The following is a 14,847-nucleotide window of genomic DNA, read 5'->3' as shown; positions in this document are numbered from 1 at the left end:
AAGACCCCCTAGAGAAGGAAATGGCAATCCACTCCATTACTATTGCCTGGAAAATCCCATGGACTGAGAAGCCTGGTAGGCTACAGTCCATGGGGTCGCAAAGAGTCGGACACGACTGGGCAACTTCACTTTATTATTCCCTGCTCGATTTGACAAGACAAACATAAAACCCTAGTACCTCCTGGATTTTTTAAAACCTTTTCCACACTGCAGTGAAAGTGGAATTGTTTCCTACCAGACACTGAGCTCTCATTAGGGTAGGTTAAATCTCAGAAACCCCTGGAATCTGTGCTTTAATTTTGTATGGTCTCAGAGTTCATTTTTGTTTGGGAGATTAATTTCATCCCTTTCTGGAACTAAGCCCTCTGGTGATCATGTGTTCTTAATTCTCTAGAAATGGGAAGAATTTGATGAAAACTATGCATCTCTTGAAAAGGACCTGGAAATTCTTATGTCTACGTTGCCCTCTGTGAGTTTGGTAGAAGAGACAGAGGAAAGATTGGTGGAAAGGATTTCATATTACCAGGTATTTTGCTTCCACTTACACTATCAAAGTCATGGTCTGAAGCACTTTGTGTTTTTATTGTGTTTTGACTAAAGTACTTGATTTTGAAGGTGAATGATTTGAATTGAAATGAAATATTCCTCAAACAACTCACAGGGAGACATATTTGGGAGAACTGCAGATTTGCTTGTGGGCTTCTCTTCATAACCATGTGCCTGACGTGGGGTCGGGACCTTGGTTTGAGTCCTGACTCTCTCTCATTTAGCACTTTGTCAGCTTTCTGTCCCTAAGGTTCAGTGTCTTCATCTATAGAATGTAGGTAATCAAGCTTGTTCTACCTGTCTCTGGAGGTGGATGTCAGCAGGTGTGGACATGAGCTAAAGTATGAGAAGAACTTTGTGAACTATGGGCCTCTGAACATATTTTTAGTCTTATGACAAGTGAAGCCCTGATTGGACAGAGCCAATGAGGAAAACAACAATCTGCTCCCTGCCACCAGCATTATAAAGAGACTTCAGACTTGAAATTTTTTCTTGTGTAACATTTGGTATTGTTATGATCAAAGTCTCTGTGTCTCAGATTTCAATACCATAGAAAAGATACAATCTTAGCATGGTTTTTGAGTGGCATTGAGAATGTGACCTACAAGATAAGAACAGGGTCTAAATATTTTCAACAGAAACTCGAAATGCTTAGTTTTTACTTTAGAATGTTTGTGGTCAGAACCTGGTTGTGTGGTTAGTGTGTGTATGCACTATCAAATAGCCACTTTAAAATTTCAAAAGCAGGTTTGTTGCCTGACCAGACTGGATGAAAAATGAAAAAGTGAATTACTTGTCAGGGTACCACCATTCCTTGGAGGCACTTAAACTCCTACAAAGAGCATTTTCCAGAGGCTGGAATGCTGTAGTTATGCTCTCTAGGTGTCTTGAAAGTTTCAATTGATCTCTTTGCCATCTTCACATATTGAGCCAAACTCAAACATAAATCTGAGTCTTCTGGGACAAGAAGCTGCTCTTTAATTCTTTGTTAGCCTAGGGGTGCAGAAGGTGCCATCTGAACAGCTGAGAGAATGCAGTGGAAAATATAGCTTTTAAACCTCGTGGGATTAAGAAACATTTCACATTAGCCAACCTGATAGAAGCCTGATTATTTCTCCAAGAGTAGCTGTATACTTTAAACCAGTGGTCCCCAGCATTTTGGGCACCAGAGACCAGTTTCATGGAAGACAGTTTTTCCACGGACTGGGTGAGGAGATGGCTTCAAGATGATTCAAGTGCATTATATTTATTGTGCCCTTTATTTCTATTATCATTACGTCAGCTCCACCTCAGATCCTCAGCCTTTACATACAGGAGGTTAGGGACCCTTGCCTTAAACTATAACCTGTGTTTCTGTTAAGCTTGAAATATTTTAAAAAAGGATAGAATTGTTCTAAGACTTTTAGATAATCTGCCAGACTAAAAGAAGACGGATTATCTAGTGAAGCCCATCTCACTGACAGCGGTCCTAAGGTTGTTATCAGTCTTCTGTGTCATGGGGAAGTTTGTATATATCTTGACTGGGGGACATCTATGGGCTGGGAATATAGGGCCAGTCAGTTGTGTGACCTCTGGAGTTGAACAGGCCATGTTCAATGCTGGTTGTCACCTCATGGGCCAAGCGACTAGTGCAGCCTGACTCTAGGGGACAAAATGAGGAAATTAAAACTTCTCAGAGATGCTCTAAAGATGAAGTGTCTTGCACTGAAGGCTTAGAAAATTAGAACCATTTATTTTTTTAAACTAACATTGAACAGTTTATTCTAGCCTGCAGACTCAAGCAGTAAGAGGTATTTGCAACTAGAGTGGTAGAAAGGGGTTGGAGGTAGAATTTTTAATAATTTTTTAAAAGCTTAAGTTAATTGGAAAGTGGCAAATGTTCTGTTTGACCACAATTTATTTTTTAAGATTAAATTTAAGTAACTGTCAGGATATGTCATTAAGCTGAACCCAACTGCAGGAGATAATTGCCTTTAGAGAGTTCTCCTCAGGGGATCATTGTATTTGCAGTTTTGAAGAATTTTTTTTCTTTTCATGAAATTGAATTAGCAGTGTACTGTTTTAATTTATTCTTCTGAAGTCCTCTTTTTTCCTCCCTCCTGAGTCCTTATATTCAGAAGAATCTCAAAATGAACTTTTCCCCCTACTATTTGGGTCTAAAGAATAACCCCTACCTAACTAGCCCACTTCCCTGGTGGCTCAGACGGTAAAGTGTCTGTCTATGATGCGGGAGACGTAGGTTCGATCCCTGGGTTGGGAAGATCCGCTGGAGAAGTAAATGGCACCCCACTCCAGTACTCTTGCCTGGAAAGTCCCATGGACAGAGGAGCCTGGTAGGCTACAGTCCATGGGGTTGCAAAGAGTCGGACACAACTGAGCGACTTCACATTCACGTTCACCTAGCCCACAAGGTAAAATGCTTCCAGGGGCCCAGACAAGAGAACAGAAAAAAGGGCAGCTTAGTGGATGGGTATTTGTGGGCTGGTGGGGAGAGCAATGGAGGAGAACCCAGGAGAACAGCCTCTTCTAAAGGAGCTTGCTATAATAGATCTTCCTGTTTTCCCAGAGTCACAGGAAATCCTGATTTCTATATAAAATTTCTTGATTTTCAGAGTAATCCTTAGGTCACACAAACCCTCTGTGCAAGCTCGCTGTGCCCTGAAGACTGTCAGCGTTTTAGTTTCTAGGTGAAAGAATTAAATGATCAGTTCTAAATCTGTGAATTTTCATTTCCTACGGTATGTATAAGTCCATGCAGGAGAATTGCACTAGACATTCTCATCATGAAAGATAATAATCCATTAATTATGCTCAGCCAGACTGCAAGAGTCTTGAGGATTAGGAAAGTGTTATTGTTTCTTTTTTTTTTTTTTAATTGAAGTATAGTTGATTTATAACGTTGTACCAATCTCTGCTGTAGAGCAAAGTGTTACATACATATATACATTCTTTTTTAATATATATATTTTTTCCATTATGGTGTATCACAGGATATTGAATATCATTCCCTGTGCTATACATTAGGAACCTTGTTTATACACCCTAAATATGATAGTTTGCATCTGCCAATCCACACTCCCAATCCATCTTTCTCTTTCCACCCTGTCCCCCTCCTCGTCACCCACAGGTCTATTCTCTCTGTCTGTGAGTCTGTTTCTGTTTTGTACATAGGTTCGTTTGTGCTATATTTTAGATTCCACATATAAGTGATACATGGCATATGTCTTTCTCTTTCTTACTTCACTTAGTATGATTATCTCTGGTTGCATCCATGTGGCTGCAATTGGCATTATTCCATTCTTTTTAGGGCTGGGTAATATCCCATTGTATATGTGCACCACGTCTTCTTTATCCATTTGTCTGTCGATGGACATTTAGGTTGTTTCCATGTTTTGGCTGCTGTGAACAATGCTACTATGAACATGGGGGAAACATATCTTCCCCCTATTATAGTTTTGTCCAGGGATATGCCCAGAAGTATAGTTTTGTCCAGGGATTTGCCCAGAAGTATAATTTTGTCCAGGGATGATATGCCCAGAAGTGGAATTGCTAGATCATTCTATCTTGAGTTTTCTGAGGAACCTCCAAACTGTTTTCCATATTGACTATGTTATTTTTTCTTCAGTAGCCTCAACTGTAGGTTTTTCATGAGATATTTGTGAGTTGACTGGCTGATTTAATTTTAAGTAATTCAATCTATGACTTTATTTTTATTAGCAAATAAAAAGAAACTTGGATGAGAAGCACGCCCGGCTTTACCAGACTCTGAATGAAGGTAAACAGCTGGTTGCATCCGTAAACTGTCCTGAACTAGAGGCCCAGATTGCCAAACTGGAAGAGCAGTGGTTGTCCCTAAACAAAAAAATTGATCATGAACTACACAGACTACAAACGCTTCTCAAACATCTGCTCAGGTATGTTTTCTCAGGGATTGATTGCTGTCAGGTTTTGCTGTGGAATAAGACCTCAGAAGGGTTCTGCAGTCAGCTAGATTTCACATGTCATCCCCCAGTGGTACAGTTTTTGATCATCTAAGGCAGTTGGGTCCCTCTTCCAGGCCAAAGGGGATCTAGAGTCTCTGATGTTGGTTCATAGGACTCAGGATAATGTGTAATCAGTTTTCTATGGAAACTAGGAGCTATGTTATAAAATTATATACATGTCACCTTTATGTCATGATGTTGCTCTTTCCTACACTCTTCCAAAATTCTTTTACATCTTAAAAATAATTTTAGCTAATGGAATACTTTGGAAAAAGTCTTTGAAGTTCTTCAAAGAATTTTTTTTTGCTTTAACAGCTCAAATCTTTTATAAAAAAAATTTTTATGAAGTATACTTGATTTATAATGTGTTAATTTCTGGTATATAGCAAAGTAATTCAGTAATATATGTATGTATTCTTTTTCATATTCATTTCCATTATGGTTTACTATAGGATAATGAATATAGTTTCCTGTGCTATACAGTATCTTATTGTTTATCTATTTTATATATATTAATAGTATTGTGTTTATGTTTATCTCAAACTCCTAATTTATCCTTCCCCCGCTTTCCCCTTTGGTAATCATAAGTTGTTTCCTATGTCTCTGAATCTGTTTCTATTTTGTGAAGAAGTTCATTTTTATCGTATTTTAGAATCTTCTTGTAAATGATTATCATATGCTATTTGGCTTTCTCTGTTTGACTTATTTCACTCTTGAACCCCTTGAGGAAGGTGGAAAACACATAATGTTTAACCTGATTCTCTTCCCTGCCCCTTAGGGGGCTGTCTTAACCTAAAGAAGTTTAGACATTTACCAGAGGGAGAGCATTTTGCTTGGATATTTTCATTCTATCAGATATATTGGCATCCACTGAACAGCAGTTTGCTGTTATATAGCTTAAATAAATAATAACAGCTTATAATAAATAAATGTTGGTTATATTTTTATTGTACACAAATCTATAGAGAACATTTGATGAATAAAAATAATGTCTTTCCTTACCTGTGGGTTTATTTTGGTATAGCTATCATAAATTTTTAAAAGAATATTTTAGACTTTAAATGCCTCTTTGTTCTTGATTAGTCATTATAGAATCATAGAAAATGACAGAAGCATCAGATTTGGGGCCTGGAATGAAACAGGGTATGCTGCTAAGTCACTTCAGTCGTGTCTGACTCTGCGACCCCATAGACAGCAGCCCACCAGGCTCCCCCGCCCATGGGATTTTCCAGGCAAGAGTACTACTGGAGTGGGGTGCCATTGCCTTCTCTGAAACAGGATATATAATCCTTTAAAAAAATCATGATTTTGTTCTGAATACCAGGTTTGGTCAACACAAGAAATCATACAGTGAAACAGAAGAAAATTTGTGGGTATTGCATATTGTTTCTTATTTCCTTTCTCTCTCGCTTTGCTCCTGTTAGTTATAACAGAGATTCAGATCAGTTAACCAAGTGGTTGGAGTCTTCTCAGCAAACTCTGAACTATTGGAAAGAGCAGTCCCTCAATGTGTCTCAGGACCTGGACACAATCAGAAGCAACATAAACAATTTTTTTGTAAGTTGTAATAGAATATGCTTGAATAATTATTGGTTGGCTGTAAATAGCAGGGGAAAATTATGAGAGTTGATGTATTTCATCTCCACAACCTTTATGTGTGGATAAGGAATAAGACTTGGGCTAATAGCAGCTGTATTCTTTAGACTTAGAACTATTTGTTTATATTGTGACTTATATGTTTATAATACTGATAAGGTATATTTTTTAATTGGCTCTATAAAATATATGTAAATTTAAAACTTACTCTGACATGGAACATGTTTCATAAATGCAGAAAATATCTCTCCCACCAACTCCATCCCAAAACCTCACAAGATAATCAATTCATAAATGTTAGTTAATAAATACATGATTTTAAATTGTTCTTACAGAATTGATATTTCCACTAAAATGTTATTGTTCTATTGTTTTCAGGTCTTTTTTTTTTTTTAAGAAAGAGTAGTAACTTTTGTAATATAAATTATACTTCCAATACCTGTTTGTCTTTTCTCTTAGTCTTTTCTCCACTTTTCATATTTTGTAGCTATCACTCATTTTGATGTTAAAATGAAAATATTTCTTAAATTTACTTGGAGAAAGCTTATAAATACACAGGAATATTTTCAAATATTTTAGTTAAAATTTTGTTGCATTTAATTCACTCAGTATGAACTTTGTGCTGTGTACCATAGTTTCTTTTTAAAGTTGAAATGATTTGGCTATTTTTAAAAACAATAATCCATCAAATTATAACCCCCTCGAGGGGCAGGAATTTCATCTCTTTTGTGCCCCGCCATATATTTAATGCCTGCAACAGTGCCTGACATTTAGGAAAAATGTGTGTGTGCATACATGTGTGAGTGCATGTATACACATGTGCGTATACATATAAATATTTACTATTTGAACTCAGTTATTTAGCTTTGAACTCTAACCAGTTATTCTGATTCTTAATTACTCCATGCCGTATTTATATATTAAAAGTTTCTCTCTTTTATTATGTATTTATTGAATTTGGCTGTGCCGGGTCTTCGTCGCTGCGTGTGGGCTTTCTCTAGTTGTGGCCAGCAGCGTCTACTCTCTAGCTGTGGTGTGCAGGCTTCTCACTATGGTGGCTTCTCTTGTTGCAGAGCGCAGGCTCTAGGGCGCATGGGCTCAGTAGTTGCAGCAAGTGGAATCTTTCCAGACCAGGGATTGAACCCATGTCCCGTGCATCGGCAGGCAGATTCTGGACCACCAGGGAAGTCCTTCAATGTTTCTAAATTTTAAAACTGTTTGCTTTTAGGAGTTTTCAAAGGAAGTTGATGAAAAGTCCTCCTTGAAGACTGCAGTTCTAAGTACTGGAAACCAACTCCTTCACCTGAAGGAGGCTGATACGGCAACACTGAGAGCTTCTTTGGCACAGTTTGAACAAAAATGGACAGGGCTCATAACTCAACTTCCAGACATCCAAGAAAAACTTCACCAGGTGAGTATTCAAAGACCCAGCATTTGAATTAGCATCCATTTGTTAACGCACAACTCTTTTAAAATCATTTCTCTGACTCAATAATTTTCATTGACACCACCTTTTTTTTCTCTGGCAGCACTGAATATAGGTCTTAATTACTGAACTTTCCTCCAGTGGGATCTTTCTTAAGAGAGAAATCAGGCTTAATTACTTTATTTCCCAGTTTATCTGCACCACTGTGTTAGTTTATGTGAAGGTCATTGTCATTGTTTTGGGGTCACTTATTCTGAGCTTGAATGCTGGGTTTGTTTTCATGAGTAACTTGCATAATTATGTGGCATGACCTTTTATCAAACTAGATATCATCGTCAGTGATGCCCTGATTCATTTTGTTAACTGCAGGTAATTAAATGGAAATCATTTTGTTTTTGCAGCTTCAGATGGAGAAATTGCCATCTCGTAAAGCAATCATGGAAATGATTGACTGGATGAACAATGTGGAACATCAAACTGAAGATGAAGACTCTGAGCATTCACTGAGTTCTGCATCTCAAGTTAAAAATCTTCTTCAGAAGTACAAGGTAATTATCCAAAAAAAAGCCAGAAGCCATTTCATGAAATAAAGAAGGCAAGTCTGTGGGGAAAGAAATACTGAACAAAGAGACATGTAGAATATAATTTAGAAATGCTGATTTTATCAGTGGGGAATGGGATGGTGGATGATTCTAAAGAGAGAAGTTAGTATACTTGCTCTTATCCTGTCCTGATTCTTTTGGTAGCTCCCATTATCACAGTACAGAATCCAAGATTTCCGGCGGCCTCTCTTTTCCTCTCCAGCCTCATCTCTTCATTTTTCCACGTAAACCCTGAACTCTGCCTGAACCAAGTCCTTTGTGGTCCGTCCACTGCTCCTGGGGCTCTCCCACTCATGTTTTTGTATGTGCTGTACCTTTGGCCTAGGAATTCTAGTGTCCCACTTTTAGCCATGGGAATCTTCTTAGTCATCCTTCCAGAGTCAGGTCAAGTGTCTCCTCATTTGGAAATCTGACTCTCCCAGCCAGATCAGTTTACTTTCCAGGATTAGGTATCTGCATGGTGCTATCAATAGTTCCTATCACCTGGTATTGTAATTATTGAGTTGGCCAAAAAGTTTGTTCCAGTTTTTCTATCACATCTTATGGAAAAACTGGAATGAACTTTTTGGCCAACCCAATGTTTCTTTACTTGCCCATTTCCCCACCTTGACTTTGCTTCTTGAGAGCAGGAGCTTCTCCTTTACCTTCCCAGCCCACCTAGCACAATAGGTATTAAGTAAATGTCCCTTGGATAAGAGAATGCCTAAGGAAAACTTGATATCCTTCTACAAATAGATAGGAATGTGGACTTCTCCATGATATTCAATTTCAAGTAGATTTAACTAACATTTAACAAGCCACATGCAAATACTTTTTGTGTGCCAGCAAGGTGTTTGCCACTAGGAACACAGAGAGAAATGAAGACTCTGGTCATTGCTTTCTAAGACCTCATAGGCTAATAGATCTAGCCTCTGGTCCGGTAAAGAACCTGCCTGCCAGTGCAGGAGACGTAGGAGATGTGGATTCAATCCCTGGGTCAGGAAGATCCCCTGGAGGAGGAAATCGCAACCCACTCCAATGTTCTTGCCTGAAGAATCCCAATGACAGAGGAGCCTGGCAGGCTACAGTCCATAGGGTCGCAAAGAGTCAGACACAACTGAAGTGATTTAGGACAGGCAGAAAATGAATGGCTTAAGCACAAATTTAGGTATTAGTAACGATTTTCTTTTTAACTCCTATCCCATCCTAACTTCAGTGAGTAGTAGAATCTGTAGAGGGACTATATGTATTTTTCTCACAGGCCCTAGCAACCTAGCACATAGCTTGGTTTTCCCCCTAGATGTCTCCAAAGGAGGTGCTCGAACTTGCCAGGATAAACCTAACAAGTATTAGGCTTGAAAGAAACATGCTTGGCCCTAAGGAGGGTTTAGGATTGCTCTAGAACTTAAAGTCATCCAAACTTGGAGGCTCCTGAGACAGTCCCCAGGAGAACAGAGAAGCTGCCTAAACTGGCATTGTTCCTTAAAAGTGTCCTGGGTTTTCTGAGAGTTTTAACTTCAGGCTTCCCATCCAGTCATTTCACAGAATGACTCTGAATTCCAATGTAGCTCTCAGGAAACCTCTTACAGGAACCCCTTGGCAGATCTTGGGTCTTGATTTTGGTTCCTATGATTCTACTACCATTCATGGTGCCATCTTTGATTTTTCAGTCTGTTTGAAAGCCATGAGTCTCTCTGTTCCAGAAACGTGTAATTCCCAATAAGGCTCTCCACTCAAAGTAGACACCTGGTGGGGTTGGGGAGGGGTAAAATGTAAGTCTGGACAGGTGCCCCTTGATGACCCAGTGGCAGCCTGGGGCCCCCTACAGCACAACAAAGGGGAGGTCCAGTTCCTCTAACCTGTTTCAGTTCAGGCGTTGGTGGTTTAACTTTGTTTTCTTTGTTTTAGGAGTTTAGAATGGAAATGGACTATAAACAATGGATAGTTGACTTTGTAAACCAGTCATTACTTCAGTTAAGCACCTGTGATGTAGAAAGTAAGCGCTATGAGAGAACAGAGTTTGCAGAGCACCTGGGAGAGATGAACCGCCAGTGGCAGCGGGTCCACGGAGCCCTGAACGGCAAGGTGAACTCATGGTCACATGTGTGATTTGGCCTTCGCAAAATTCCACTTTCTGAAAAATTTACAAAGACATTTATGAGTCTTTCCTAGTGGTCCAGTGGTTATGAGTCTGTGCTTCCACTGCAAGGAGTGCAGATCCAGTCCCTTGTCAGGGAATTAAAATCTTGCATGCTGCACAGAGTGGCCAAAAATAAATAAATAAATGGACATTTGTGTGGTTAACTTACAGTCAAACCTAATAATCATCTCAATTCTAGCCCCTTTTAAATCCAGAGCTTCAGCATTCTCCATTGGTGCATTTAAGAGTGGGAAATTGAATTAGGCAAGTGAAGATGAGACATGTTATTTAGAAAGACGTCGGGTATTGCATGAGGCTACTAACTGGTCAGAGGTTTTGACATTTTCTTTGAAAGTAGATGTTCAAAAGCAGCAAAGCTATTTCAGATTTAGGACTATAAAAAGGAAGAAAAATGTATATGACTTATTGTTAGATTTTTATTCCATGACTGAAAAGACTAAGGAAACCTACTCTTGGGAAAATATTTAATATTCATATATAATAGTGAAATTGGTTGATTTCTTTGTTGTGTACAGAATGCAAACAAATAGATTTATACAATTAAGTTTAAGTACATGAATGAACAAAGAACATGAACAGATAATTTACAGAAGAGAAAATTATAATTAGCAAATAAACATAAGGTTACAGCTTTGACAGCTGAAATAAACATTAATAACATTATACGCTTACTAAACTAGAACAAGATAAAGATAAAAGCCCAAAGCTTTCACATTCATGCAGATAATGGCTTCAATACCTTTTTGGAAAGCCTTCAGAAAATTTCAAGAACCATAATAATCATCTTACTTCTTAAAACAGCAATCCACTTCTTATACATTTATCTAAAGTAGATAGTCCTTTGAAAAGGAACAGATATGTGCACAGAGTGTTCAACATTACTTATTCTGGTGAAAAATGTAGACTGCTTGAATTTCCAACTTGAGAGAAATATTAATAATTAATCATATGGTGTCCATTTGATGAGGTATCGGGCAGCCTTTTGAGTGAATGCAAGTCATGCCACAGCAAGTGCCTGTGGCATATGAAAAGGAGTATTAAACTTTATATATACTGTGGTTGTAACCTAATAAACATTGTGAGCATTGGAAATGAGGAGAATCACAGACTGAAAAAATACTACTTTATTAAGTTTATGCATTATTTGTGATATTCTTTATACTGACAGTTTTTAAGAGAGTCTAATAAAGAGAGTCTGGAAAAAAGAACATTTTCTTAAGCTTTACATATATCAATAGATGATGCCGTGAAAAAATATTGAGTGTTAGCAACATGAGTCTGTTTCCCAAAGATACTGTGGCACTCCAGAACAGCCAGTATCCTTAGCAGGTTAGTTTTCATTTCAAAAAGGAGATTGTTATTCTTATTTCCTGGTTTATGAATCTTTATTCCAAAAATTATTGGGGAATCTTATGCAAAATGTTAGAAATATGACAGGAAACAAAAGTACCCTCTTAAAAGTATCATGACATTCACATTTTAAAGCATGTAGTTGAAAATAAGAAAATTTTTATTTCTTATTCATAACTGGTAGATACAACATTTAGAACAACTTTTGGAAAGTATTACTGAGAATGAAAACAAAATACAGATTCTGAACAACTGGATGGAGGCCCAAGAGGAGAGACTGAAAACTTTACAAAAACCTGAAAATGTGATCTCGGTACAGAAGACGCTCCTGGATTGTCAGGTGAGAAGGTGCATAGCTCGGGCTGTTAGCTAACCCTCCTCCCCCGGGGAGCAACTCAAGCTGCTGCAGTTTCTCAGGGTTCTCCTCCAACCCCCAGGTCCGTCCTTTCTTATATAAAACAGAGAAGTGTCCATGTGTTTTACAGAATTGCAAAATGCTATTTTTTTTTTCCTGATGAGCAGAAAAAGGTATTTTCGTGGTTATTGTTCTTAAGAGATTTGAATGTTATTCTTAAGAAAAAAATGTTGGGAGTGCCCTCGCAGTCCAGTGATTGGGATTTGGTGCTTTCTCTGCTGTGGCCCAGGTTGACTCCCTGGTAGGAGAACTGAGATCCCACAAGCCGCATGGTGTGGCCAAAATTTAAAAAAAAAAAAAAAAAATTGCAAGGGAATTTTGATTTAGATGTTTTCCAATATTTGTGTATTTATTAATTTATCTACTGTTTACAAAATTATTCTGTCTCTGTGATTTTTATTATTTCATTCTGTTTCTTCAGAGGAAAGTGGCTTTCTTTTACCTACTGTGTAACGTGTTCTAAAAGGGGTGCTTTCCCTTGGAGACCCTGTCTAAATCCCATTTGGACGGGAGCGTGTTGGCTGTGCCCTTCTTTCATTCAGTCATCATTCTCCAGGTCACTCAGTCTTTAAGGTCCCCCACCCTTCCTCCCCACTGCCCTGATCGTGTCACTCCTCCTGAGAGCCGTCCCCAGGTTCCTCGGCTTCTGCACCGCCTATACGAAGACATGACGCTCCTCGCTGTTGGGTGGAAAGTCAGCTCAGACCCCAATTCTACTTCGAAGGTTACAAAATGATACTGGATAGAACACGGGTGGCAACACCACCATCTGTGTTCATTTTCAGATGGTCTATCCTGTTTCTGACTACCCACTAGCCATTTCCACTTTTTTGTTTGTTGTCATTCAGTCGCCGTGTCGTGTCAGACACTTTTGCGACCCCATGGATGGTAGCCTGCCAGGCTCCTCTGTCCATGAGATTTTCCAGTCAAGAATTCTGGAACGGGTTGCCGGTTCCTCACATACAACTCCTGAGTGGAAACTCAGTCCTACAGCACCCCCAACAGGCCACCCTGGTTTCACTGGAGTTCTAAGTTATTCATGCCTGGGATGTCATCACCATTTTCCAAATGAGAAAATGCAGGTTGGGGGTTTGATGACTTTATGCTTGGTCCAACAGTCAGTACAGGGCAGATATGGAATGGAGGCTATATCTCCTAGACTCTTTCTACTATTCCATGATGATAAGGGCTTGCTACCTAGACTCTTCTAAAGTCTAGAGCCACATAATAACTGAAATATTATTGTAAAAATTATTAGTGTAAAAAATTATTATTGTAAAAATTCATCCTGTAATTGTGTAAATTCATATTATAAAATTTCATTGTAAAAACTGAGTTGCATATGATTAAAATGTCTTTTGTGTAATGTTATTTTATTATATATTCTAATGGCAGTTTTACTTGAAAAGTACAAACTCCTCTTACCCTTATTCATTATTTTGTAATATTGCACAAATGAAAACCTTTTTCCCTCTGGCCTTTCCAGGATATAGAAAATCAACTTGCAATGAAATCCAAAGCATTGGATGAGTTGAGACAAACTTACCTGACTTCGGAGAGTGGGACAGTGCCATTGTTGGAAGACACAGCATCCAAAATTGATGAGCTATTTCAAAAGAGAGACAATGTTATGAACCAGGTACTAGAATTCATTCAAAATGTACCATTTCTTTTCAGATATCCTTCTTTTATCTTATTTGTTGTTTATTGGTGACTACTTGCTCTATACCAAAACCTGAAAAATTGCTGAGAAGAATACTGAAGTGAAGTACAGAAACATATTTTAAATCTCATGGGTTTTTTTTCCCCTTCACTGGATAATTAGAGGCAAAATCACCAACTTCCCACATCTTTGGCAAGCTTGAAGTTCACTTGGTTATCTTTGTTTTGTCTAATTCACTAATACACTCAAAAATGTCTCCAGCCTACCCCCCAAACCCTACAGAGCAGCTGGCATTGTCTGCTGGTCAGATATACAGGAACAGCCATGAAGAAGCAGCTCAGATAGCCCACTCCCAGGGAGATAGCCCAGGGGTGGTGGGGTGTGGTTCTGTCCCATGTAGCCTCCGTTAAGCTGGAAGCATGGTCAGCATAGGAGAAGCTCCAGAGGTGGGGAGAAATGGCATGTGGTGAAGAGAAAGCGTAGGAGAGTGTGGATGACATCTGCTGATTGTATCAAAGGCGTGACAAAGTCTGCATTTACCCCTTCCAGAAGAGCACCCAGAGAAAAAGGACAGTCATCCTCAGACTCTTCAACTTTGACATCTCCCCACAATTGGAAGGAGAAACTGTAAACAGTAGCCTATTATAAGTGTGTCCTTGTTTCCCAGAGAGCCCTTGTTGTGGATTATTTGTCATTTACTGAAATCTACTTTCAACCATTTGTTTCAAGAGAGAATTGGGAGTAACCTCTCTAAATGAAATCCAGAGGTAACCTTCAGCCTCATTCCTCCCCCAGAACTCAGGCAGGAAAGTAGGGATGAGCTTAACATATCTTCTGTGAGTCATTTGTTAACATATCTTTTGTGAGGTGCTATGCTCACTGCCAAGGGTACAGTGATAAACAAGAAAATAAATGGTTCTTGCCCTCAAAATGCTTCAGCCTCCAGAAGGATACCTGTAATAAAAGGATGGAGTGACAAGTGTTGGCAGGGAGATGAAGACGTTGAAACCTCCTACACTGCTGAGACTGTGTAGGTTTTTTCCGCAAATGTCTGCTTTCAGTTCTCTTGGGTATATACCTAAGAGTAGAATCAGTGGGTCATATGGTAACTCTGTACAGCATTTCA

The 14,847-nt window shown here is 38.8% G+C and overlaps 1 protein-coding gene across 24 annotated transcripts in view; it reads left to right on the top strand.

Moving 5' to 3' along the window:
• The window catches only part of SYNE2 (spectrin repeat containing nuclear envelope protein 2), a 326,831-nt gene that overhangs the window by 241,488 nt on the left and 70,496 nt on the right, over nt 1-14,847 (top strand). For all 24 annotated transcript variants that reach the window (XR_015134181.1, XM_086320335.1, XM_086320332.1 and 21 more), the window contains 8 exons: nt 395-526; nt 4,264-4,460; nt 5,954-6,086; nt 7,354-7,536; nt 7,953-8,099; nt 10,041-10,217; nt 11,828-11,983; nt 13,545-13,697. Coding sequence is in view for 23 of the 24 variants with exons in the window: in XM_086320335.1 (XP_086176461.1) it covers nt 395-526; nt 4,264-4,460; nt 5,954-6,086; nt 7,354-7,536; nt 7,953-8,099; nt 10,041-10,217; nt 11,828-11,983; nt 13,545-13,697 (1,278 nt within the window). In the remaining variant the exon portion in view is untranslated. The remainder of the gene's footprint in view (nt 1-394; nt 527-4,263; nt 4,461-5,953; nt 6,087-7,353; nt 7,537-7,952; nt 8,100-10,040; nt 10,218-11,827; nt 11,984-13,544; nt 13,698-14,847) is intronic.

The sequence above is a fragment of the Bos grunniens genome, chromosome 10, assembly GCF_055505025.1.
Source record: "Bos grunniens cultivar Pamir isolate PY7600 chromosome 10, Bosgru_T2T1.0, whole genome shotgun sequence".
Lineage (NCBI taxonomy): Eukaryota > Metazoa > Chordata > Mammalia > Artiodactyla > Bovidae > Bos > Bos grunniens.
The sequence above is the reverse complement of the archived record's forward strand: the minus strand, read 5'-3'. Positions and strand labels throughout refer to the sequence as shown.